General features: G+C 38.8%; 3 protein-coding genes across 8 annotated transcripts; 1 reads left to right on the forward strand and 2 right to left on the reverse strand.

Annotated features, from left to right (window-relative positions):
- The first annotated feature begins 5098 nt into the window (after positions 1-5098).
- On the forward strand, positions 5099-13337 carry LOC104086394 (zinc finger protein BRUTUS-like At1g74770). 2 transcript variants are annotated; one of them, XM_009590635.4, is made up of 12 exons: positions 5099-5508; positions 6569-6787; positions 7620-7814; positions 7895-8181; positions 8494-8725; positions 8904-10603; positions 11080-11301; positions 11403-11540; positions 12229-12463; positions 12564-12623; positions 12728-12799; positions 12891-13337. In XM_009590635.4, exons 1-12 carry the CDS (start codon positions 5257-5259, stop codon positions 12990-12992), a joined length of 3714 nt encoding a protein of 1237 aa, XP_009588930.1. In that variant the 5' UTR covers positions 5099-5256; the 3' UTR covers positions 12993-13337. The 2 variants fall into 2 exon arrangements, with proteins under 2 accessions (XP_009588930.1, XP_018622916.1); XM_018767400.3 differs by lacking the exon at positions 5099-5508 and adding an exon at positions 5544-5951.
- A 927-nt stretch (positions 13338-14264) lies between these two features.
- Positions 14265-15857, reverse strand: LOC104086395 (LOB domain-containing protein 27-like). The gene is made up of 2 exons (XM_009590636.4): positions 14781-15857; positions 14265-14601 (listed from the first exon to the last, which is right to left on the reverse strand). The coding sequence occupies exons 1-2, from the start codon at positions 15578-15580 to the stop codon at positions 14499-14501; spliced, it is 903 nt and encodes a 300-aa protein (XP_009588931.1). The 5' UTR covers positions 15581-15857; the 3' UTR covers positions 14265-14498.
- Positions 15858-17092: 1235 nt separating this feature from the next.
- Positions 17093-26973, reverse strand: LOC104086396 (uncharacterized). Of its 5 annotated transcripts, XM_070197502.1 has the most exons (17): positions 23832-26949; positions 23605-23733; positions 23280-23471; positions 23153-23205; positions 22745-23048; positions 22499-22565; positions 22206-22379; positions 21128-21241; positions 20317-20504; positions 19984-20196; positions 19619-19894; positions 19335-19482; positions 19092-19225; positions 18019-18105; positions 17881-17940; positions 17758-17771; positions 17093-17664 (listed from the first exon to the last, which is right to left on the reverse strand). In XM_070197502.1, exons 1-16 carry the CDS (start codon positions 26535-26537, stop codon positions 17766-17768), a joined length of 4851 nt encoding a protein of 1616 aa, XP_070053603.1. In that variant the 5' UTR covers positions 26538-26949; the 3' UTR covers positions 17093-17664; positions 17758-17765. The 5 variants fall into 5 exon arrangements, 4 of the variants coding, with proteins under 4 accessions (XP_070053603.1, XP_009588933.1, XP_009588935.1 ...); XR_684077.4 differs by having other exon boundaries at positions 17758-17940; positions 23832-26948; XM_009590638.4 differs by having other exon boundaries at positions 17093-17940; positions 23832-26602; positions 26709-26973.
- Between the last annotated feature and the right edge of the window lie 89 nt (positions 26974-27062).

The raw sequence follows: 27062 nt of genomic DNA on the forward strand, positions 1-27062 counted from the left end.
ACTACCACTACGTTCGCTAACTAATCCAGGTATTTAACCTCCCGAATGGACCCTATTTTAAAGAGTATAGATACCTCGTCCTTGATGAAAGCATGTTTGACCTCGGAATGAGGTCTTCTCTTCTGCTTGACCGGGTGGAACTTCGGGTCTAGGCTAAGCTTGTGAGTAGTTATTTCCAGCGGGATCCATTTCATATCAAGGTGGGACCAAGCGAAACAATCTTCGTTAGCTATAAGAAATTGAATGAGTTTTTTCCTTAGCTCAGGGTTTAACCCTGTGCCCAGGTATACCTTTCGATCGGGAAAGTGTTTAATTAATACGACTTGCTCCAGTTCCTCGACCGTTGATTTTTTAGCGTCGGAATCGTCGGGGGCCGTGAAAGATTTGGGGACTCTGTAGTTGTCGTCCTCATCTACCCCTCGTTCCTCCGATTTTGTCGAGGCTGGTATCGGTGATTGCTATTTGGCCCCGTCTTTGACCATCCAATTCAGATCCTCTGATATCAAGAATGTGGATGTCGGGATCACCTCATCGACCGCGAACATCTCCTTAGAGGCCAGTTGTTCCCCATAAACTGTTTTGATTCCTCCGGGTGTTGGGAATTTCAGCACCTGGTGTAGTGTTGAGGGTATTGCTCTCATGTTGTGAATCCATGGCCTCCCGAACAAAGTGTTGTATCTCATATCCCCTTCAATTACATAGAACTTGGCTTCCTATACAGTTCCGACAATGTTAATCGGTAATGTTATCTCCCATTTAGTGGTCTCGCATGTCATGTTGAACTCGTTCAGGACTCGGACCGCAGGTACGATCTGATCTTGTAGGCCGAGTTGTTCCACGACCCTCGATCTGATGATGTTGGCCGAGCTACCTGGATCAATTAACACACGCTTAATTTGAGATTTATTTATGAGTACCGATATTACCAGTGCATCGTTGTGGGGCTGCACGATCCCCTCAGCGTCTTCGTCGTTGAAAGATAAGGTTCCTTCTGGTACATAATCCCTAGTTCGTTTTTCTCTTATGATGGATACTTTGGTGTGCTTCAACATCGGCCCCTGGGGAAGGTCGACCCCACCGATGATCATGTTAATGACGTGTTGAGGTTCCTCCTTCTCGGTCTGCTTATTAGAATCCCTGTTCCTGAAGTGATTCTTGGCCCAATCACTCAGGAACTCTAGGAGATGACCGTTGTTGAACAGTCGGGCCACCCCTTCTCTTAATTGGCAACAGTCTTCTGTTCTGTGGCCATGAGTGCCGTGATATTTGCACATTAGGTTGGGATCCCTTTAGGGTGGATCCGACTGTAAAGGCCTAGGACATTTGGTATCTTTGATGCGTCCGATGGTAGATACGATAGCGGCGGCGGCGACGTTGAAGTTGGACTCTGATAATCTTGGCGCTTCTTTAGGTTTGACGGGCCTGTCGAAGCTATTTTTTCTCATTAGTCCTGGGTTGCTCTGACCTCGGTCATTTCTCCTTTAATTTCTCATAGAGTTCTGTCTGGACCCACTTCTTCTACGGTCTTCATTGTATGGTTGATATCGATCCCTGTTTGATCTCGGTTCACGATCGATGTCTCTCTTGACTCTGTCGATGGTTCTGATGGGATACACGGACCCGGAAGGGGTCCCAAGCTGATCATCTCCGACCCTGATTTTTGATTGATACCGGTTATAGACATCGGCCCAAGTCACAGTCGGATATTCTACTAAGTTTTGTTTCAACTGTTGTGAAGCCAACGAGCTCCGAATGTTGAGTCCTTGGGTGAAAGCCTGAACGGCCCAATCATCAACGACCGGTGGAAGGTCCATCCGTTCCATTTGAAACCGGGACACGAATTCTTTGAGCATCTCATTATCCTTCTATTTTACTTTGAAAAGGTCTGACTTCCTGGTCTCGACCTTAATAGCCCCGACGTGTGCTTTTATGAAGGAATCTGCAAGCATAGCAAACGAGTCAATAGAATTAGGAGGTAAGTTGTGATACCATATCATAGCTTCCTTTGACAGGGTCTCCCCGAACGTTTTCAATAAGACAAACTCGATCTCGTCATCCTCCAAGTCGTTCCCTTTGATGGCACATGTGTAGGAGGTCACATGCTCATTTGGGTTGGTCGTTCTGTTGTACTTAGGAATCTTGGAATGCAGAACTTCTTAGGGATCGGTTTTGGAGCCGTGCTCAGATGGAAAGGTTTTTGAACGAACTTCTTGGAGTCTAGGCCTTTCAATATCGGCAGTGCCCTTGGGATTTGGTCGACCCTGGAATTGTAGGTCTCCATCTTTTATCATTAGCTTCGATTTTCTTCTCCCCTGATTCTACCCATTTTGTCAAATCTTCGAGCATCTTTATGATCTTGGGGTTAGTCCCCGAATTATTTTCACTCGACCTCTCTACGACCGGTTCATCCCTGCGGGCGACTTCCTGGGACGGATCGCGTTCAATTCTGCTCGGCGCGCGGCTTTGGTTATGTAACTGGGCTATCGCCACATGTTGAGCCTACAATATTTCGAAGATCACCCGTAAATTGATCATGTCTCCTCCAATATTTTGTGTATTTTTGGCTGTCGATCGGGCTCCACCACGGACGCTATTCTCGGGGTCGGTAGGCAGATTTAGGGGTGGACATAATACCGACCGAACCAAAAAAATTGATCGAACCGTAAATTTTGGTTTTTGAGTTTCAGTTATTCGGTCGGTGTGCGATTTTTAAATTATTAAATTTCGGTATTCGGTGCAGTTTACGGTTTTGGTATTTCGGTTTTTGGTTAAACCGAAAAATCGAAGTTATGAGAGATGAGTTGAGAAAATCAGAAATATACTCATAGGATATTAATTATTGGGTTTGAACATATGGGTTCACTCACCTCCCTTTTAGCCCAATTTATCCAATACCAATCCACAAATCTAAATCCCAATTTACCCAATTCCCTAACCCTACAGTCTAGTACTCTTACGTTACTTTCAGTCTACCTTAGAAATTAGAAAATAAAAATTATCTATTTGTCTTAGTTCTAAATTCTAATTAGGGTTCTTGAGAGTTGAGACCAGACTTTCCTTCTTCCTCTCGTCGCCTGCTGCTGCTGCGCCTGATCGCCTGCTGTGACGCCTTCTTCCTCTTCCGCCGCCCGTCGCCTCCAGTCCTCCACACCTCCTTTCTTCTTATTGTTTTGCAAATCCATTTTCATATTCATTTAGTTCATGTTTCATTACTGCCTCCTTCAAGTATTCCAACTCTTTAACTACAGTAGTCTGCATTTGGCAAAACAAAGATTGATTCTCCATAAAGAGCATGCAATCACAAGATGTGTCAAGAGTCTCGGTAGTACTTGAAAAGTGAATCAACGGTCAAGAATTGGATAAAATAGACTTACAACAGGAGAACTGTCTATTTCTATGAGCACAGTTTGCATGTTGACATAGATTTCGGAGTTGCTAGCTTTTCGCCTTATACTTTCCTTTGCACTTTCAACCATCTTCTTCAGAATCAGCTGGTTAACGTTAATTACACAAAGTGTTAACTTTCAAATTGGCAGCGCCAGAGGCAACAAACTAAAGCAGTAGCATATATCACTTCTTACAAATTAATTTGGCTATATTTAACTTGCACCGTTAATAACCGAAAAACTAAATCGGAAATAACCGAACCGAACCTAGAAAAAATCGCATCGAACTGTAAATACTTTGGTTTGGTTTGGTTTGCTTATTAATATTACAAAACCGAAAACCGATAAACCGAACCGTACTTTCATACTAACCGACTGATGCCCACCCCTAGGCATATTTGTGTTGATGGCCACATGCGAGTTATTTTCACCGGGTGTCAATCGGGTCCGCGACCAAAATTCCGATGGGATCAACGGGTTGTACCTCGTCACTGGGCATTATGTTGTTATTTTCACCATGATAACCGGACTCATTGTCAACATGTAAGGGTGTTGACTGAGAGTTTGACATTTTGAGCTTTAACCTGAAATTAAAGACACTTCAAAGAATAAGTGTAAAGTAATGTGTGGTATGAAAATTTGTATCAAATAACCACTATTATCCTTAGCCCCACGGTGGGCGCCAAACTGTTTACCCTCATAATCGGATAATAATTAAATTTATAAGTGGTTTTAAGGATACGCGTATTTATTTGACACAAAGCAGTAAATAAGAACAAATTAAATAAATAAGGATGAAGTAAGCTCAAACCACACGAGGAAGACGATTTAAGCCTTAGTGAAATATCTGCACTCGATTTGGGCTCGTAACAACAAGCACTGACGAACGAAAGCGGAAGAACTAATAACAGAAAAAATAATTATATATTGCCTTGGAATACGTGTTACAATGTGCTTTATGAGTTATCAGACCCGCTTTATATAGTAGATGAGTCTTATTTTAGGTACATTTCTATAAAAGGTAAGAAATCTCACGATTTATTGAATGACAGTTCCTTATCGATACGTGTCATGATTTCCGCTGTAATATCCGACTGGTCACAGATATTTTGGTCTTCTGTTGGCTCTGTTAACAATATTTCTTCAAGCTCGTTCGAGGCTACGATCGATTCCGGGATCACGGTCTCGATATTCTCGAAGACAGGCATTCTGCTCCCGGATTCTAGCCCGGTGGGACTCGGGGTCGATCTTCAGCCCTTTATTATCATGTCTCGATCCTGGCTCATCATGTCGGAGGCTAGGATGCACCACGAGTTCGATTTCGACCATATACAATAGTATAATGAGAAATTTTAAAATAAATTATAACTGTGAAAATTACCGTTAACAAAAACAAAACAATTCATCATTAGAGTACCTTAGAAACCAATTATGGCTTCTTTAAGCCCACGACAGAAATCAATCATTCTTTTTGGAATAGTGTTCGTGCGAGTAGTATTTACACATTGTCATACCAAATACAATGCCGTGGCAGAAAATGATTGGTGAAAGCGTCCTGACATGTGGCTCGAAGACAAAATCAATCAATGTCAAGGGAACAAGACAAGGCGCCAATGGCAGTTAGGTTCCATGTCTCAATCAGCCAGCGTGGCAGCTTCACATCAAATCAAAACATAGATCAATATAAAAATAACTAATTCATTTAAAAAAAGGATTTAACTGAAAGAGGCACCAAAGAGGCCTTAGCTTAATTCAGAGAAGAGGCCAAGCTTGCCATTATATGCCCATTGAACTTCAATGTTGAAGCTTCCCCTTTGGTCTTTTTTCCCATTGATGGTAGGTGGCAGTGGTGGCGCTTCGTCAGCTGCAAATGGGCGGCGGAGAACCCGAAAACGAAGTGGACTTGCCGTCTTCTTTAGCTGGTGTGAAACTGGTTGAAGCACCTATTCTTTTTTTCGTTATTTCTCATAAGGCTATTACACTTGAGCTTGCCGACATCCATCGTGTAGCTGTGGACGCATTGGATACTGCCTCACAAGGCGTTGAATTAGTTGACGATCTTAGCCGCCGGTTAGATTTCTTGAAAATTGTATATAAATACCATTGCGCTGCTGAAGATGAGGTAAAATGGTTGTTTCATAAATGTATTAATACGTGGACACGACTGTATATATGCTATAAGAAATCTGTTAAATATCTATAGATATTCGACGGTGAACCTAGTTTTTATTGTATAGTAACTTGACCCGATGTAGGAATGCATAAACTTTAAATCCTGTATTTTCCTATGAATGTTATTGATTTGTTTGTATCTATCCTTGAATGAGGTTCCAAGAAAGGAAAATAAGAGAAAACAAACATGTCGAATTGAACTTCACTTTCATATCATGGTTAATAAGGTTGTGGTCTTGTAGATTCTCAATATATAACCAAGATTTATACTGATTGGTGTTTTTTTGTTAATTGTGACAAAAATACTGATTAACTCATTGCTGGAATTCATCATCATGAGGAACCTGCAAGGAAAAGAGTTGACTTTAGGATGCTAAGGGAACAATTCAAAAGGTCCCAAACTACAACACAAAACACATTAATTTAGTGCATGGACTCATTAATTATTCAAAACCTGCCCAGAGGCGGATCTAGTATTTTAGTTCTATGGGTTCAATATTTAAAGTTATGGGTTTATATCTACTATTTATTGCAATTTTAGTGATTTTTTACCCATAAATTTATGTTCCGCGTCGAAAGTATTGGGTTCAACTGTGGTTCTGCGGTGCATCTTCCCCTGAACCTTCCCTGTTATTTCTATTTCAGTCTTCTACATATTAGCATCTTCATATTAGGCTGCACTTTTTATCTATAACGATACATAGGACAATATGACATATCAACATAATTGTGTTCATTTTCAGTTTCCACCTTCAAATTACATCTACTCTTCTCAGAGCTAGGCAGATTTATGTTTTAAACTTGTTAAATTCAACGTTTAATGTTCTTAGACAATAAAGATTATACTTGTGACACTACAGGTTCAGATTTAATACTTGTTAAAATTTTAGTGTTTTTTCACATAAATATTTATGTTCTGTGGAAAAAAAGTAATGGATTTAGTTGAACTCATTGCAGAGAGGCTGCATCTGCCTCCAACTTTTCTGAGGTCAGAATGTTAATCTTGACAGGTCGTCTTTCTTGCACTTGATGCACAAGTGAAGAATGTGGTCTTTACATATTCTTTGGAGCATAAAAGTATAGATGATCTGTTCTGTTCCATCTTTGAATGCTTTGATCGTTTACGAGAGGAAAATGAGGATTTTGCCAACCTGTTCAACGAACTTACGTGTTACATAGGTACCATTGAGACTATTATCTCTCAGCATATGATGAAAGAAGAGGAGCAGGTATTCACGAAAATTTCACTATCTATTAGTTTGAATAGTATTTCATTTTTCGCTCTTAAAGCCTTTATTGGTTTATAAATTCATCAACACTTGTTTGAACAAAAGGAATTACTATGATTTATGCCTTGCCAATGGAAAAGGAGAGATTTACAGAGTTGACATGACATATTTCTTCTAATTATATTGAGGACACTTAGCTCTATTTTTAGCATACAGCACATTACAATGTTATTAGGATTTTCACCAAGGGGTTTCTACATGCCATGTAAAGACCACTGGAAACTATATTAAGGAACTAGAGCTCTGATAATCTGATTCTGTTCTCCTTATAAACACTTTTCTAGTTCTTTCCGTTCATATGTTTTGACCTTTTTCTTTAAGGAAAGTTATGGTACTTAACCTTCAACTTAGATTTTCTCTAACAATTTCCTTCTCTCATTAAGTGAGTTGGAATATTTCACTTTTTTGCTCCATCATGTAATTGGAGGGTGAGAGCATTACGGACTGATCTACTTATATGGTTAACCCAAGTCTGATAACACAGCTCCATCTACTTATCTACAGCATTAGCTTAGAGTTCTTTTGTCAATAAATATTGGGGTATATTACACTAACCACCACTTGAAAATTAAAGTAGAAAAAGAAAAACCACTTAACATATCTCCCCTTAATCAGTGAAAATCTGAGGTAATCTCAGTTTTACTGATTGTCTAAAATTAAAACAGTTCGAGTGCCTCAAATATGACATGTTAGTTCTTAACAAAAGATTCTGTTTTCCCCTTCCTTTTGGTCTCTTTTCCTGAATACTCTGGCATGTAATATGTGAATGCAGGTCTTCCCTTCGCTAATAAAGCAGTTCTCGTCCAAAGAACAGGCTAGGCTTGTCTGGCAGTACCTATGTAGTGTTCCCCTGTTGTTACTGGAGGATTTTCTGCCTTGGGTGACAACTACTCTTTCTTCAGTTGGAAAGACAGACTTTCTGAATTTCATTCATGTCGTTTTACCCGAAGAGACACTGATCCAAGAGGTACATTGCAACCTGAATTTCCAACTACACAGTAAATAGTTTAAAGTGCCTAATCTAACATGTTGATTTTCATTTTGAAGGTGATCATCTCATGGCTTGATAGAAAAGGAGCTAAATCTCATTATGGAACAGCCAACATGAAGCACATCTTAAAGCTGGAAATGATGGTGATTCAGTCCAGTGAAATGAAGCTACTGACAGAGCAGAATCCAATTGATGGTTTCCATCTTTGGCATGCTGCAGTCAGAAGAGATTTGAAAGAAATTCTGGAGGAACTACATCAATTAAGAAGCTCATTTTGTTTATCAACCTTAATGTCATTGGTAGCTCAGTTGAAGTTTTTCACAGATGTTCTCAACTTCTACAGGTTAGAGCTTGCTCATAGAGTAACTTTTGTTGCTAAATTCTTGTAGTTGTGACTCAAATCGCTTGTATAAGGCTCAGTGAGCTTTTTAAATAGCAATCTTAGCTAATTCTAAGCAACTAGATGACGATCTTTCGTGAGATAGAATGTCCAACATCACTAAAAGTCTTAATTCAGGTGAACTAAAAGTCTCAATTCAGGTGACGAATGCTGTAACAGTTGTTGTTGAATGCTGGTTTATCATTCTGAATTTTGATAGGTGTAGCCCAACTTTATATCTGCATTTTTTTCCCTAACAGTTACATTAATTTACAGCATAGCACTGGATCAAATATTCTACCCCTTGTTAGATGAACTCATCAAGAGTGAACCATCAGCTTTTCATGAACAATTTATTGAAGGAAGTCAAATGGAAGAACTACAGAGATTATTATACTGCAAGCTACAAGGTGGGATACAGTTAAATGTTCTCATAGAAATGCTTTGCCAGGAAGTAGAATCATTTGTTGGGAGGATCAGCAAAAAGCTTCATTTTCTAGAAACAGAGGTATATTTTCAAAATTTTATGGACAACTCAACTCAATGTTTATAAAAGGACTCTTGTAAAAAGCTTCATTATTATCTTACACAACATTTTCCCAGCAGTGCTATTTCCCGAAGTATTACACACTAGTTGGAAATTTGATGTTATTCTGACTTCTTCTTTGTTCCCTGGTTACTTACAGGTTTTTCTGGTGATTAGAGAGAACTGCAGCCATGAATTGCAGCTCTGGTTATTGTACAGAAGCCTGCAGATGTTGCCACTTGGGCTGCTAAAGTGCATGATTATCTGGTTCTCGGCTCATTTATCCGAGGATGAGTCAAAACTGATTCTAAGTAATGTCTTGCTGGGATCTCCTGCTGTTAACAGGTCCTTTGCTTCTCTCTTGCATGAGTGGGTCCGGACGGGCTATTCTGGCAAGATTTCTCTTGAAAAGTTCAGAAAAGATTTGGAAGAAATGTTCAGTAGCAGAAGCTCCTTGCTGGAGAAGTCATTTAATAGTGGTGGAAGTTGTTCATCACAATTGAACATGCAACCATTTGATAGATCTAATAATCTGCTATTGCAACCAGCTTCAGTCATGACATCAAACAACACTGTATCTTATCACCCTCCTCCCCTTGGCATCATTGAGAAGCTTGATACATCTTATTCTAACGGGATCAATACGCATATATTTTTCTCAGACTCACAGAAAAACTTGTCCTTTCTTCCTGGAACTTCTTCCAGATCAAGCAGTCACTTAAACTTCTCATATCATGAGTTTATACCAATAGACTTTGTTCTTTTCTTTCACAAAGCCTTGAAAAACGATATACAGTATGTTGTCTCCCTCTCAGTTAAGCTAGCTGAAGATGTTGGAATTCTTGCTGAATTTCAAAGACACTTCCATCTTCTACAATTTCTATTGAAGCTTCATAGTAATTCTGAGGATGCAGTTGCCTTTCCTGCTCTGGAATCAAGGGTAAATCTCCAAAACGTTAGCCATTCTTACACCCTTGACCATCATATGGAGGTAGAGCATTTCGACAAGATTTCTGTTATCTTAAGTAAGCTCACCAGTTTGCGAGGTGATGACATAATTGATGGTGAGAAGCTTAAGTATAAAAGGCTTTGCTTAAAGCTCCACAATGCATGCATATCTATGCAAAGAACATTAACTGACCACATCAACCACGAAGAAATTGAACTCTTGCCACTATTCAGAGAATATTTTTCCATTGAGGAACAAGAAAAGATTGTCGGAAACATGCTTGGACGAACAAAAGCAGAGTTTCTACAAGAAATGATTCCGTGGTTGATGGCATCTCTAACGCCAGATGAACAGCATGGCATGATGTCCTTGTGGCGCAAAGTTACAAGACATACAAAGTTTTTCGAGTGGCTGGGAGAATGGTGGGAACCTATAAAGAGAGATGAGAGTGTAAATGTAGAAAAGGAACCGAAGGTTTCTCCTTTATTGTCTATTGATCCTCTGGAAGTTGTCTCTACATATTTGTCAAGAAATGGTGTTAAACAAGGAATCTGGAATGAGAAAAGAACAGACTTTTCATCAGCAGAATATGTTAATTGCAGTATTTGTCAGCATGGATCTTTTACTTCAGATAAAACACACAGTGCCAAGGGAAAACAAAACGTTGATCTATCTGAAGATACAGCACGATTGTCTACTGAGGTTGACAAGAAGAAATACACTGAGGCAGTTGACCCTGATGCTCAGAAAGAGACAATTTGCCAGGGTATAGAACTATGTGAGAAATCGAGGAAACAGGAGCACCATCTAATGAGTCAAGAGGATCTGGTTTCTGTAATAAGAAAAATATCCTGCGACTCCTCTTTGGATTCTGAAAAGAAATCACACCTCATGCAGAGCTTGCTAATGAGGCAAGTACATGGACTATTATTGCATAACACCTAAACAATCATTGGTATTTTGAAAAACTGAATTAATCCAACACCTAATTACTAGAATTTCCAGTTTTCAGTTTGAGTTTTTTTCTAGAAGTTCAGCAAATATAGTTGTCATATTACCTTTTAAATGTCCAAAGTTGTTTCTCTTCACTTCGAAACGGGTGCCTTAGAAAGTAAGGACAAGATACAATGGATAAATCTACAAGGATAACGAACCAATTAAACATTTAGAAAACTTAGGTTTCCTGTCAAATATTGAGATATTGCAAATAAAAGTGAAATTCTTTTTCCTGGAATTTGTGAATGTGTTCAACTTACAATGGGTTTACTCTTAGTGAATGAACACTTCAAATGCAAAAACAATGATATTTGTTCTTATCAAGAATTTCTAAATTCATTCATCTGCATTTTTTTATGGTGTTTGACTAGAGCTAATTGCTTTCTTTCAGTCAATGGATTGTGACGCAAAAGATATCTAATTCTGAGGCTGCTGCTGCGAACGATATGGAGAAATTCCCTGGTCAGTATCCCTCTTATCGCGATCAAGAGGAATCCATTTTTGGTTGCAACCATTACAAGAGGAATTGCAAGCTTCTTGCTCCATGCTGCAAGAAGTTCTTTACATGCATACGGTGTCATGATGATACTACTACTGATCATAGTCTGGAAAGGTGAGTGCCATGCACTGAGTCTCCATTACTATCTCTAAGTTCAGATTTTTCTTTATTTCTACTTTTGAGATATCCAAATTCTGGTTATGACATGCTTGCAGAAAAACTATCACCCAGATGATGTGTATGAAGTGCTTGAAAATACAACCCATCGGTCCTAGTTGCTCAACTCCCTCCTGCGGTAGCTTCTCCATGGGTAGATACTATTGCAAAATCTGCAAATTGTTCGATGATGAAAGGTGAGAAAATCAGGTTAACATTTTCTCATTGATCTTGTTAGCACCATATATAGCCTTGAAAAAAGAAAAGGAGAAGGTGGACATGGAAAAATGCATAAATAGGTAATCAATTGGTAGTTTAAAGTGATGGATTTCTAATTGGTTTTAGCTACTATTAACTAGCGTGATGGACTTCTTATGCTATGAAGCATTATTGGCTGAAGAATCTTTCATGTTTGAGAAGAAGAAAAAAAAAACATAAATGGAGTCCTTTTCCGGGCGAACTATAAAATTTATTGCCAATAATATGTCAAAATCTGGTTAGCAAATGAGGCCTTGGAAAATTCGTTTAGGTGAAGAAGAGGAAAAAGTTAAATGGTTGCTGTAAGCTTATTTCATCATTTATATGCTTATGTCTGCACTAGCCACAGCGAAAATTTCCTCTCTTTCTGGTTGGCAACTTTTAACAAAAGCGATTCAGAAGTCCATTCGTGGGTTATATATTGCTACATAGCCTTTTATTCAAATAAGCAAAATTTATGGAGCCTGCACCAGGTTCACATTTTAGGAGCTCTAAGTATAATTGAGGATACAAGACAACTAAGTACAACTTGATAGAATTGCATTATGCACCCCCCTCAAACCTCCCAAAAAATATTATGTGCGTTGTACTACATTTTTTTGTTCTAAAACAACAGATTTTGAACAGGCAAATCTACCACTGCCCTTTCTGCAATCTGTGCCGGTTGGGAAAAGGATTAGGCGATGATTACTTCCATTGCATGAATTGCAATGCTTGCATGTCAAAGTCTCTGTCTGTTCACATATGCAGAGAGAAATGCCTGGAGGAAAACTGTCCGATCTGCCACGAATACATTTTCACTTCGACCAATCCTGTCAAAGCTCTTCCTTGTGGCCATCTGATGCACTCTGCATGCTTTCAGGTATTAAGCTCATACTTTGTTTCTTGATTTAATAAATTTAGAGTGAACTTCCATACTGTTCTGCTAATTCTTCTCAATTTTTTCTTACTACTTCTTTTAGGACTACACTTGTACTCATTACACCTGCCCAATATGTAGCAAATCACTTGGGGACATGCAGGTCAGAAAACTTTTTAGTGTAGAAACATCTTTTACCCTTTTTCCTAAAACTGCTACAGTCTTACATTTTATCAAATGTGTAGCTTACTTGGTGCTTAATTTCAGGTGTACTTTGAGATGTTAGACGTGTTGCTGTCTGAAGAGAAAATTCCTGAGGAGTATTCTGGCCAAACTCAGGTTCACTTTTCTATTTATTGATTTTCATGATTGGACTTGCTCTAATTGGGTTAGGCATATCAATCCCTTCTGACACTAAGGTTAATAACAGGCTATACTATGCAATGATTGTGAAAAGAGAGGAACAGCTTCCTTCCACTGGCTCTATCACAAATGTTCCTATTGTGGTTCATACAATACAAGACTTTTATGATCAGAATCCAAAAGGAGTACGAACAGCTGATTCTATGCTCCCACAATGTAGATAACACAGTCGCCCATGAATGCTTGGAATGCATGAAACACTTCTGTTTATCCTTTCATCAGCTTATGAGTGCAGCACATTCCCGGATTCTGATACGTTGTAAAGTTCTTAACAGTGAGTATGATGGTCCTAACTTCTGATATGTGACAATTTTGACCAAGTTAGCAGAAATAAATAATACACGAAACATATTTATTTCTTGTTCATTTTTCCAAAATATATTCCTGACACGATTTGTTATATATTTTTCAATCTTTTGATGAATAGATGGTTGAGTCTTGAATTTCAAGCTGAGCAGTTTGTCTATATTATTCAAAGCGACTCTTGTTTTGGTGGCACCAAGCGGATGAAAACTTAAGCATAATTGTCTCCTAATTCTATATGTCTATGTTTTTTTCATATATGCCTTTAACTGTATTGATTTTATCAATCAACTAATGCACTTGATTGATTGTTTTCTTGATATTGCAGCAACCTCTTCTATTATCTGTAAGACTGTTTTCTTTCAGCCAAATATAACATTGCTTCCCTTTAGTTTCTGCCTTTCCTCGAAGACTAATGTCATTGTAACACTAAAAATCACATAAATCAATGTCTTATTGTCGCAACAGAAACAAAATCTTGTCTTGCTCATTCCTCTAGAGAAATATTTGCTCTATGTCCCAATCATAGATTTTGCAAGTGCTGTAGTATGTGATACTACACTATCTGTTATATCATGTCGATCATTATGGGGCATGCTAACACTTGGTTCTCTCAATTACAAATGTCTTCATTTTCGCCTTGCCCCAATTAAAAGTTCTATGTATGTTCATTATATAAGCTGCTTTCTCGCAGATTGTTTGCCCTTACTCAGTTTTTCTACACTGTAAAAATATGCACTTTCCTACCATGCTCTTGACTTAACATTTAGGAAACATCAAGGAAACTTTCCATCAGAGAAAATAACAAATCTTCGTAGAGTGATCACTCGCATGGTTATTATAATGCTCATATTGTACTCAGATTTAGCTCTTGATATTCTTTTAGAAAAAGGTAGTTCATCACAAAAGGATTGCTTCCCTCTACATCCCTAGTCTAAATTTGTAGTACTATTAAACAGATGACCAGAAGAGATGATATGGATTTAAAAAAAAGAATAAGTTAACCTTAAATTCGGGAAAAGAAGTAGCGATTCCACTTAGCAACTATGTCTTCAGGTGGTAGGACAGATATGAGGTGTATACATGGAAGGATTGTTTTATACTGCAGCAAAAGACGCAAATCGTCTTCTACAAAGGCAACAAGCTAGTGTCCAACTTTCTAAAAACCAAATATAGCAGGACAGGTGGAATTAAAGTATTCTCAAAATGGCAGTACATTCTCGATGTTTTGTATCCTAACAAGACAAAATTTTGAATGGCAAAAGAAAAAGCCAGTCTGGTATCATTCTTCTTACATTTTCGTTGCACGCTATCAGTTGACACTGGTAAGAGTGAAACATGCTGCAGCACTCTTTAATTCATTCTCAGCAACATGCTCCACAGAATGTCTCGTGTCTTTCAATGATGATTCCGAACTGCACGAGACAATTTTTTCATTTCAGAACCACAAAACAATGACAACAATAAGAATATATCAATAATAACAACCAGTAGAAGAGTTCAGCTAAATGCATGAAAAATCTTCTAACTTAAGTGTGTATCAGCATTCATTAGTCATTACAATAACACAACTTATTGATAACAATGAGCATACCTTGAGTCATAGGCTTCTTTAGAATCAATATAAGACTGTCTATCATCAATAGTGTCAAAAAACGGATGTATCTCATCGTAGTCTTGAGTAACTTCTGGTGGGACAGAAATTGCTTGTGAAGCTGGCAACTGAGATTGCATGATCATTGTGTTGTTATTGCAAGCTCTATTACCATATGATTGTTGAATCCATAACGAATTGACAGCATTATTATCTTTAGGGTCCACAAATGTAGTGTTGTTGTTGTAAGCAGCATAGCTGTTGTTTGAGTAAGAGGGATAAGATTGGACAGGCAATGCATTATATTGCTGTGAAGGCGCATCTTGATGGAACAGTGTTAATCCATTTCCATTAGCGGGCTGAGGAGGAGGAGGAGGAGGAGGAGGCATTCCCAATTGTATCTGAGAAACAGAATCACTGAGTGCTGTGGATGAGATCTCTTGTTGTTGATGCTGCTGTCTATAGAAGGCTAATTGTGCATGGACAGCTTGAAGTTCCTCCTCATAGAGTTGAATGTGAAAGACGAGGTTTTGTATCTCCGCGACACATCCATACACAGGATGCTTATCGCGGGCATTTGCTTGATAAATAATGGATTTCATGGCCACTTTCTTTTGAGATGGATCAAGCTGCTTTAGTATTTTTAGAATGTTGCTGACCCCGAAGAGCCTGTGTGCGTTTTGGAACATTTTGGGTTGATCAGCTGGGAAATAGGGAGCTAAGGGGCAGTCGGAAGTGCAACGTCTCCTTTGGTACTTGCACGCAGCGCAGGCTTGGCTGGTGCCACCCTTGAGAGTCATTGTGTGATCTTCAAAGCATCAAACGGACTTGGAAAAAGTTTCAAGAATGGCAAAGCAATAGGAAGGAAGAAGGGATATTCAAGATTTGAGAAAGATAGGGAATTAAAGGGAGTGTGGTGAAGGAGTATAGGGAAGACAGAAAGAAGCCAAATGGCAGAGGATTGAGTCTGGAACAGGTCTGTTTAATAGCGGATTTTGCTGAGGGCTGGTGAAAGACTCAGTAAAAGTAAAGAGATTGGAAGAGAGAAATTCGGGAATGTTGGAAATGTTTGTTTTTTGGTATTTTCAAGTCCTTGACCGTTGTGTTTATTGTTTTTACTCAGAGCATAGCCTAGTCCTTTTTCCCTCAGCAAAAATAGGACTTCTTTTCCTCATTATGTGGCGCGCTTGTGGTTACATCTCATTAACGCTTTTGATATTATTTTTCTAGCTTTTATCACAGCGGAAAAAACAAAAATACAAACTACTAATTTCTAGCTTTCATCACAGCGGAAAAAACGAAAAGAGAAAATACAAACAACTAATTTCTAGGCTAAATTGACTGCAGTTTACATTTTAGACATTAGATTCTATGCATCAAGTTGGGAAAACATAGTGTTTTTTGGTTTTGATGCTAATCATCTACTGTACCTAAAAAAGTTTAAGTGTCATGGACACTATAAAGAAGGCCTAGTCACTTTCCTTGATTAGTATTTTCCATTTGCTTAATGGCATAAATTATATATAACATAGAATAAAACTGATTCTTTATTTGAATTTTGTTATAAAGCTTTAATTATATTTCTTTAACGTCGAGGGTCATGAAGTAGCTATATTGTAGTGCCTTCTCTTTTCAACTCCTTTTTCGTAAGACAATTTTTGTTCCTATACAAGTCTCTATGAGGTTTGTGAAAAAACACAACACAAAAAGAGAGCCAGAGATTGATCAACCAAAACCTCCACAAAATTACAATTTACCAAAAGAGGGATATACCATCCCAACAGTGTGAATAGGAAATAGAAAAAAAATAGGCAAATCTTCATTCTCTGTAGTCACCTCCCAAGTGTGACACATGCTCCTGAATGTATTCAAGGTGAAGACGATAATGCCAAGAATGACCAAGGAGTTGCTCGCCAACTGGAGTTTTAAGGGGTTTGATTAACAAGAAAAATAGAGTATAATCAATCGATACCTGCTTTTATCAGGCGGACTATGTGGAAAGAGAGAAACAACAGATGTCTTGAGAAGATAGCAGAGCCTATCAGCAGAATTAAGCTCATTTGTTTACATTTGCTGTCTTGCTGGTGTAAATTTGAATACATAGAAAATGCTGACAGTACGTTAGACTTTATCAGCTCCCTTCAGGGTAAGTGGGAGACGGATTCTTAGACTTCTTGTTGTACATATTTCAGCACCCTTAGTGCTGGTTTTAAACTTCATGAGATCTTTATCTTCACTGATTATATCCACACACAAATATATGAAAAGAGAAAACTGGCAAGGGAAATACTGAATCACCAGTCAGCAAGATGTTTTCCTGCTTCACAAACTATTAGCAATTTTTCTTTCTTTTCATTCTCGTCATCATCTGTCATATACAAAATTCCCATCAATTCTAGAGCACTCAAAATTTACTCCCCCTGAAGTGAGGGGGGTGGGAAGCACGTACTATAAACTGCATCACTAAAAACTTACGACCATTATACACAACTTCCTTACATTGAAAGGTATTAAGATGCAAATTTCCTAGCATTTCCTGTGTACAGAAGCAAATATCATGTAAAAGGTACTTTGCTGCCATTTGGAAGTAGAAATCCAGATCTCTCCAGGTCAGGCAACTGGTAGCAAATGCATCATGCCACCTTATTGTAAGGATTTCCAAAAATTTAGAGAACTGGCAGATGCAAAAACATGCTTCTGCCGACGGTATCCAGGTATCAAGGGCATTGGTACCTGCTCTTGCTTTCCTATGATCTGACGTGAACCAATGATGAAACAGAGTTTTCAAATTGGTACCCGCGTGCCGATGACTCCTATAATCTTTTCATCACAACAAAACTTGACTGTATGCTACTACAGCTTGGGTTTGTACTTTGTACAGCATCTACATTTTCCAAATAAGAATTTGCAGCTTTTTAGCTCAGTCAAAACAGCATGTGAAGGTAAGATAATAAGTTTGCCGCTTGAATGGAAAAACCTGCTGATTCACATCTGCAGTGTGGTATAGAGGCAGGCATGTTTTATAAGCTGAATTCCATTTAATTGAAAGAGAGGTATCATCTTCTAAGTCATACTAGTTTACAGCTTCAAAGAAGAGGACCTGCGGTTGCAAATGCCCTCTTTCACACATAACAAGAACATCATCCCAGCTGCCAATAACCTGAATATCAAATACCCCTAATTTACAAAAACTAGAATAATAACAAGACGAATCGGAAGAGGAAGAAGAAACTTTTACCTTCACAGTTTTGTCATCATACATGACCCACCGTCCATGATCATGACCGTAGGCAAAGCAGTGATAATGCTGCCCATAGTAGCAAACCTGAGGAAGCATAAAGAAATAAAGTAAACAACTTGTTAGAGATTTGTATATTAGCAGAAAATATAGAGTACTTCTTAGTAATAGAGAATCTAAATGATTGAATATTGGAATGCAACAGGTTCAAACAGCGAATGGATAGTGAGAATTCATATAGCCAACTCCATCTAGCTTGTGACTGAGGATACTTCTTGTAGTTATGGTTATTTTTTTATTCAGTAGGGGTGTCCGCCATAACTTGTGCGCGCATCGACTATTCTACAGGGTACCTATTATTTTCCACCAACACAAGTACAAGATAATTCTGTCCAAGGCTTGGGCAAATGGATAGAAATCAAAATATTTTGTCTATGGAGATTTGAACGCTGGTCTCCATGGTAAATACCCACTTTATTGAAATTAATCAAGCTCTGAAATTGAAACAGCAAAGCTAATATTGTTGAAATTCCAAAATGGAAATTAAATAAACTCAGGATTAATTGGAACGTCACCATTTAAACCAAAATCAATTAAGACTGCCCGACAGAAGTACTCGTATGAAAAGTGAACAGAAGATAATCCTTATCAATCCTTCAAGGAAAAATAAATTAGTATCAACATAATTCGTCGAGAGCCAAAGATGACTACCATCCGTTTATGTGTACAATCAAATTGGTTGAGAATGCAATATATGAAATAAACATGCAAGAATCATCAAACAGGAACATGAGATCATCAGAAAAGCGGATGGCACGCAGACGGCCAGCAACTTGATATCATTTCATTTACAGCTTCTTAATTTTCTTATTTAGAATTTGAATGTTAGCAGACAACATAAAACAACTTATCATGGACCAAGAATATCACAAAAGATCAAGTAATAAAATGAACGTGACCAAGAATAATGAAAATACTGATGATGCGATTAATTGGGACTATATACCCTCAGCATGTCAAGCCACAGGATTTTTTTTCAGAAGACAATGATAAAAGAGTCAAAATAGGTTTACCACTGAAATTAAGCGATGTTTGTTTTTAGGATCGAGGCCACGGTAAAGTACACCAATGTCCACCTCAGTAGATAGAGCTGATAATGTTGCCTTTATGTCATCTACATTCTCACAAGTATTTTGCCAACCTAAAACTGAAGGAAAAGAATAGAAAAGAAAATGAGGACCATGTGACAATTTTCTTGAGATATAGACCACCCATGGCAGAAAGAAAAAAAAGGAAAATCAAAAGAAAACAGATACCTATAGTAAACACATGCGGTGGAGTAGAGAGGATATGATGGATGTAGTTAAGCTTCCCACATCCACCAACCTCAGAATCACAAGCCAGCTGATGGTTCATCTCAACAAGATTCAGAAGCTCATCAAAGGAGCTTTCTGGACACATAACCTGAAGGAAAGGACATGAAACTTAAACAGGAGAAAGTAAAATGCTAACTGACCAAATTCTTTTTTATGAACCTCATAAAATTATTATGCAGAATGGAAATTAAAGTGCCATCGCAGAATTGCTTTGAAGAACATGCCTTCAATGTTCGGAGGGCACTGGCATTAATATTGTGAAAGAAAGATGTATACTTCAGATGTCTAGACTCCAATCCACAATTGTAGCAGTTCATTCGTTCAAAAATATCCATCCCGAAAAGAGAATGTACAACACAAGCACCATTTGAACAATCCCATGTGCCCATGCAGCTACTATCTGCAGATTCAGTATCAGAAACACCTGAAGCTGATGTAAACGACCGATGTAGGCAATCAAATATTACGCCCAGCACTTCAGATGCATCATTCATCTGACCCTGTAGATCAGTACTATGTTAACCAAAATTTGAGCCAGTTATTTAAACAGGCGGAAAGCCAGTTATTAAAAATACAATTTCAGATTCACCTCCTGGAAAAAATTATTATCAGGATACAGGTTGCTCAGGGCGATTCTCAGAGAAGAAGGAGCAACAGTCTCTCTGCATGTTTCAGTTGAAGCGGTGCTCAAAGCAGTAAATATGTCATATAAAGCACATATCACACATGGATCACCAACATGAACATGTTCGGATGCTGTTCTCAGAAATTCATCTCGAAATCGTCTTAGATGCCACAATGACTAAGGAAACACAATAAGAGGCATCTCAGAGCATGTTACATATGAATATCAGTAAGAAGCACAATACAAGTGAACTCATACTATGATGGAAAAAAAGGATCAGTCCTTGTGAACACAAACCTGTATGATGACATTTAGAAAGCAATTGTATTCCCCAACTTCATTCTTTAGTCCAGTGCCATATAAATCCATTACAGTTACATCTCCAGTACTCTTTTCATTGCTCAAAGTCCCAGCGTTGGGGAGCAAAATATGTCCATTCCCTAAACTTGGCAGCAAGGGCAGCTTCTCATGTGCATGGAATGTGTCTAGCATTATAAAAAAGAGTTAAAAATGAGAATGAGGGAAGAGCACTTTAATAAGTGGAGGAATAGTGAAATTGCTTCTCTATAAGAAACAGGTTCAACGAGTTCCAATGAAATCTCAGCTAGCAAGAGAGTACAGATATCGAGGTTGTTTAAATCTTCAAGCAACTGCCGGATTATCACAATTTTAGAAGACTTTACATTTTTTGTTACTCCTTCCATCTCATTTTATGTGAAGGTGTTTGACTGCACACAAACTTTATGAAAGAAATTTTTGACGCTTGTGGTCTTAAATATGCCATGACATATTTGTAGCTATAAAATTATGTCATTAAGGTAAAATGGGAAGTTAGTAAATTGTTTCTAAGTATAGAAAGGCGTAAGTCTTTTTCGGACAGACCAAAAAGGACAGCGTGTCACATAAAATGAGATAGAGGGAATCATATTTTCAGAAGATTTTACATTGACCATAGATAAGGAAAATGAGAAGGTACATCAGGCATATGTTCAGATTACTTTTATAACAATGGTAAAAACGAAAAACAGATGCAGAACAGCCCAAATGAATAAGCATCAAACTACTTTCAGAGAGCCAGTGACTGTAAAAGAAAGATAAATATGCATACCAAGGCTTTGCCGAACGGCCTTCTTAAGGTCAGCTTGGAACCTTTCTTCATCATCCTCCTCCACATGTAGCTGTCTCAATGTCTTTGTTCCACTATTTGCTGAACCATTATTTTCTAGTATTGAAATCAAAGGTAGATCAACTCAGAGGATCCATCATATTGAATTGTTCATAAACAGAATCCACAACCACAAGATAAAATAAATTGAGGCGAAAACAAAACTACAGGGAAAAGGAAAAGCAGCTATCTCCACCCACCAGTTTAGCTTTTCATTTCTTGGGGAAGGGTGGGGAAAGTAAGAGGTGTTAGGCCTAATAACTAGTTGGACCCAAATTGACTGTAACTCCACAGTTTCCACCTCCCAATTGCACATACAATTGGATAAAACTGTCCCACTGTATAGCTACAACATTAACATGCCTACTTGAAGATATAGTTAAGCAATAACAGAACTCCACTGTTATATCCATGAAACAAGAAAGAATTAAACGACTGACGAAATGGAAAGAGATTACAAGGATCATCGAGGACTAACTTGGTGGTAACTAATTTGTCGAATATGCAAATACAGATATGCGGTTATCAAATTAGAAAGCAGCACTACGAGAACTCTTCAGATCAACTAGCAAAGTATCAGGTCTTTACAGCCATACGACAATTAATAACTTGTATACGGGGTTTCCCCCACTTGTTAATAATATGATTTACCTTATATAAAAAAAAAAAGATAATAACTAGCCAATTAACTCCAACTAAATTGATATAAGCTTTCTGTGCTATGCTCCTGAAATATAGCGTGTTTTCAACTTGATCCTTTGGTCGAAAAAACTATCATCCTTTCTCGGGGCTTGGGTCTGGTTGACTCATTTACAAGACATGCGGATTTGATACTTGTCAACAATCCACCAGCTTCTACCCAAGGTAGCAGTTGGGCCCAAAATTCACATGTAAATTTAGCAAACTACAGAATACACGCTAAAATTAGGAAACAAAGATATAAACTGCAGAAAACTGGTATTTCTTCAGGGCCAGCAAATAAAGGCACTACAGAATAGTTAAGTAAACAATCGTAACTCACCAGGTGAAGCATCCAGAGCTCTTGGTTCACCAACTTCAGTATTTTCCCTTTCGGCAGAAGCAGACTGAAACTTCCCATCAATAAGCTTAGAATCTTTCTGACGTCTGCCTCTCCTTCCAGAGCGTCGGGCAGATATCAGAGTACTATCCTCTGGAATTCCTTCATTTGACAGTCCTGAGCGGGAGAAAAAAATAGTATATAAAATTCATGTGACATCCTAACAGTGGCACTGCATGGCCAAGGGGTTTTTTTAGCTGGCAAAAATTGTTCCTGATATTGACCAAGGGCCTTACCAGTATTTTGCGTCATTCCTTCAGCACTGTGCTTTGGGACTTCTAAACTGTCCGGAAATCCATTCATCTGCATCAAGGATTCCAAAATTTGCAAGTCATATATTACAATCAATATTCGTCCTAAAACATAGTGAAGCATATCCTTCAAGAGTAACACCTAACATTCAATGACTTTCATTTCAAGAACAGAGAATAGAACGGGAAACTCTCACACAGATAGGAGAATCCAAGCATAGGAGTATTGACCTTCTTACTACTCTTCCATTGCTCATTGATTTCTTGACCATTATCACTGTGCTTGTAAATATCAGACTTCATAATTGCATCCACACTTCCTGAAACTGCTTTTGTAGTTCTCTTATTTTGCTCGGCCAGATGCTTCAGTTTAGCCTCATTCTCCATTCGTCTTTGATATTCCAAAGTTTCTTCAAGCTTTCTTTCCTCTGCTTCGAGTTCAATTCTACGTCTATACTCCTGTTCATCCAAGGAATCACCATTTCCAACAGTTTCATCACCTTGATCCTCTCCATCATGAGTAACTGCAAATGAGCTGCAACAGCACAGGTTTTTGCAGATATTAAAGGCCATCATGCTTTCTGCATAACATGGAGTTCAAGCTAATGGGAAAGGCATTTCTTTAAAAAAAAGACATACCCATCTGCCATAGTCTGATGGCGAAGCAAATGCAGTTCATTACCACTAGTAGGCTGCACAAGTGAGAGTAAACTGATTATCTTCCAACTAGTATACACTAACAATTGCATCAGAAACAAAAGTCAACCTTTGAATCCTTGGTTTTCCGGTATTCTTTATTCTTTTTCTTATCCTTAATTTTGTCATGTGTATGTTTAGAATAACCATTGCCTCCGCCTGAACTGTTTTTAGAATCACGATCAAGTTCAGCCAGAAAAGCTTCCCTTGCAGCATCAGATTTCTCGGTAGCATCCTTCTCAGCCAGATCCTCCAAATTTGCCTGAAGAAAGAGAAAGTTAATCATCATCATAAAAGAATAGTAAAACAGGTAAATGCTAGAAATAAAGTAAGAGAGAGATCACAGTAACAGAGCAATAAAGGAACTATCACAAAAGTAGATGCTAAGTACGCACCCGCATAAATGATTTCAACAGTGTCACTAAAATCCTCCGATAATCCTGGGCAGATGCATGCTCAAGCTTTACTTTCAGCCGCTGCATCCCAGCAACCACTCGCATGATCCGAGCATCTATCTTACTCAGCTAAATTCGGGAAATTGAAAAACAAGAAATCAAGTAAAGAAAAAATGGAAATTTAATAAATAAATAAACCAGCTGTAAACCATAGTTGATGCACCAACCTCAATGGAGACATGTTCCTTCTGTCTCTGTAGTGCAACTTCCACACAAGAGTCCACCTGATGAAGGTAGTCCTTCAGTCTCCAGTCTTCCTCTTCACCAGATTCGAGGTCACATAGGTGAGATGTTCCACCAATGTAAGTTTCCTCAAAACCAAACCGACTGCCATTGAGAGACTCTGCTTCCTTCAGAACATTTGATATAGCATCCAACTCAAACCTACTGCCAATAAATGTAACTTCATTTTCACTTTCTATGAGCTCTTCTCGCCGCTTCCGCAAGACAGAATCATAACTTCGTCGGACAAATTCTATTGCATGTTCTCTTTTCCTACCCTCTTCTGAACAAAGATCTTCCACTGCCTGCAGTGCTTCCTCGTAACTTAAATGCTCATATTTTCTCTCACATAAACCCTGGAGGTCATAAAACTCCTTCTCAAGAAAGCGAAGAATTTCCATACCTTGTTGTGCTTTCTCTTCTCTTGCACGTACCCAGGATGCCAGTTGTTCCAGACTTGAAGGACCGGTGAATATCCAGGACAACAATGCAGCGAAATCAAGTTCAGCTCCATTCTGGTACTGATTACTAGACAAAACATATGCAGTTCTGTCAATAGAAACTGTATCTGGAAATGAACTGGGAGTAAGTTTGCAAGGCAGGAAATGCTCATCAAACAATAAACATGAACTATCCTCACTGAAAACTACTTTCTCCAGGTCGTCAAATCCTTGACTAGCATTGCTTGCTCCATCACTAGCACTAATTTTCTCAGAATACCAACCTAAGCCACAACAATGAGAAAGCTCTTGCAGAAACTTTAGCACCTTTTTTAATTCTTGTGCATCCAGAAAGCAGATGCATAAGGGAGTTTGATCAACATTGTAGTTAAGAAGTTGAGAGCCAAAAGCAAGACCCTGAAGCTCTTCCACTGCAAAATGAACAACCTTGCTGAGGTGACTTGAAGCAAGATATTTATTTCCAATAAGAGCCTGGAATATAGCATGAATTCCTTCAAGAAGCTTTGCTCGGTCGGGATCATCAGATAGTGGCCACTTGTCAGGAAGGAAACAATTCTTAGTACCATTGTTTCCATCGCAATCCATCAACTCAATGTCTGATATTTTATCATATTCTCTGCTCTCAACCCTATATCCGTTTGTTCTATCCCCTAATTTCTTCTTTCTAGGTGACGAATCCCATTCGTCTTCATTGCAAAAAACATCAGAAACGTCATCCTTAGACTCTTCTGTGTTATCTCTTGGGTGTGTCTCATCAAGAAAACCATGTTCTTGAGATCTTGATTGTTCATCAAGCATCTTTGCTGCCGCACTAACATCTAACGGTTTCCAAGGACAATTCAGAAGCATCTCTGCCCACTCGTTCTCCACATTCTGAGGCAAAATAGACTGCAATTTAGGCAGCAAAGTTCCAATGTGCTCATGCACAACATGATGGTTGTGTGATTCAGAGTCGATAAATTTTTCACCACAGCGGCAACATGCCCAAAACTTCCAATCTTTATTGGTTTCAGCAAATGATAGAGCCTCAGAGAGCACTTCATTAGCCAATCCGCCTTTTGATGCATTTAAATGAGCCTTGAGATCTGAAATTGTAATTCTAAGCAACTCTTTCTTCCTGTCCAAAGTCATGGAGTTCCAATATGACTGCACCCAATTCTTTCTCTCTGTGGAAGACGCATTTTTCCTTGCATTTCCGCTCTTCCTCCTCTCACCAATTCTCTGCCCTGATCCTGTTGTCAGATCCGAAGCTTTATCTACATCATTGTCTGTCTCGACAGTTTCAGACTTCTGTTGCAACAGCCTTGCAGCAGCCACCCGGACTTCAATCTCCTTCCTCCTCTCTTCCGGTGTCTTAGTCGCCTTTTTAATCTCATTTGGCCTTCTTGCTTGAACCAACCTCAGCTCCATTGGGTCCTCGCACACCCTCCTAATCGGGATCAACCTGAATTTTTCCTCACCATTGCCTATATGCTTCATCCAAGTAGATATGGAAGCAATGTTTGACTTCTGAATTAAACCTCGGAGCTCATTCTGTACATGCTCAATCCGAGCATGAGGTGTCTCAACCTTCTGTTGGCTCTCCTCCTGTAAGCTCTCTTTTGCAGGATCTACGGGGTTCTCAATTGCCAATGCCCTTTCACACTCCTGTACAACTTCCTCATATTCCTTCCCCTCATTTGCAGCCTCGTATAACAAATTAGCATAGAAATGTGCAAACTCAATCGAGTTCGGAGACATTGATACTGCTTTCCTAGCACTCTCAATTGCATTCTTCAAATGCCTATGTTTCGCATTGGGGTCATCAATCACGGAAGCCACTTTAACACAAACAGTGCCCTGGACACGATGAATCAGAGCCGCGTAAGGTAAGTTGTCATGCTTGCTGGACAGCTCCTTCATCAATCTTAGAGCTTTTGTATGGTTTCCCCGACGCAGGGATGTTAGGGCACGCTCGCATTCAAGCTTAATTGAAGCATAAGAAGCTGAGAAGGCATTCTTCTCACCTTCAGCAACCGCCGAAGCATCCTTTTTGCTCGACGGCTTCTTCCGACCTGCTGGACTTACCGAGACTAGGTTTAGGTCCGATTCAAGCAGCTCAATTTCCGCATCGTCGGGTACAGGTAGAACCGCCACCGGCGCAGCCGAGGGTTTGGAACGAGGAGCGACGGTTCGCTTCTTATGCACCATTAATTTGTTCTATAGCAATTCAATCGTATGCATATACATACAATATATCTCATGCGCCTAAAAACCTATAAATATGTATATATCAATATATACGGAAATAATATCTCAGTATCTCCAATTGAACAGATATATGAGCCTCTATACAAATAGGAAGAGATAAGGGAGACTTACTGGTGTGAGTAATAGAATGTGAGAGTTACGTCGGAATCGGAGTAATCGATCGGCGAATTGAAGGTTCGTTTTTGTATGTATAGGTAAGTACGTACAGAGTGAGTCGGACTCTGTTTTGCTCTATATCTGTGTTTGTGTGTAAACACCTAACAAACAAAAGGGAGTAATGGGGGTGGGTAACGAGGGGGGTGGGTAACGAGGGGAGTGGATAGCGTGAGGGGCGATGTCTGGGAAGTTGTGTCCCGACTCCTCAGCAACTCTTCAGTCTTTGTTGGCAGGAGGAGAAAATGGAGATTTTATGATTTTTTGTTCTTTGTTATAAATAAAATTATATTTACGGTGAATGGTCACTTT

The sequence above is a fragment of the Nicotiana tomentosiformis genome, chromosome 3 (genome assembly GCF_000390325.3).
Source record: "Nicotiana tomentosiformis chromosome 3, ASM39032v3, whole genome shotgun sequence".
Lineage (NCBI taxonomy): Eukaryota > Viridiplantae > Streptophyta > Magnoliopsida > Solanales > Solanaceae > Nicotiana > Nicotiana tomentosiformis.

Coding starts and splice junctions, on each gene's coding strand:
- LOC104086394 (XM_009590635.4), top strand. CDS start 5,257: ATGGGCGGCGGAGAACCCGAAAACGAAGTGGACTTGCCGTCTTCTTTA. Junction 11,302..11,402: donor ACTGATCATAGTCTGGAAAG/GTGAGTGCCATG, acceptor ACATGCTTGCAG/AAAAACTATCACCCAGATGA. Junction 11,541..12,228: donor AAATTGTTCGATGATGAAAG/GTGAGAAAATCA, acceptor GATTTTGAACAG/GCAAATCTACCACTGCCCTT.
- LOC104086395 (XM_009590636.4), bottom strand. CDS start 15,580: ATGACTCTCAAGGGTGGCACCAGCCAAGCCTGCGCTGCGTGCAAGTAC. Junction 14,602..14,780: donor AAAGAAGCCTATGACTCAAG/GTATGCTCATTG, acceptor TGTCTCGTGCAG/TTCGGAATCATCATTGAAAG.
- LOC104086396 (XM_009590638.4), bottom strand. CDS start 26,537: ATGGTGCATAAGAAGCGAACCGTCGCTCCTCGTTCCAAACCCTCGGCT. Junction 23,049..23,152: donor CATCAGACTATGGCAGATGG/GTATGTCTTTTT, acceptor GTGCTGTTGCAG/CTCATTTGCAGTTACTCATG. Junction 17,941..18,018: donor ATGATGACAAAACTGTGAAG/GTAAAAGTTTCT, acceptor TTTGATATTCAG/GTTATTGGCAGCTGGGATGA.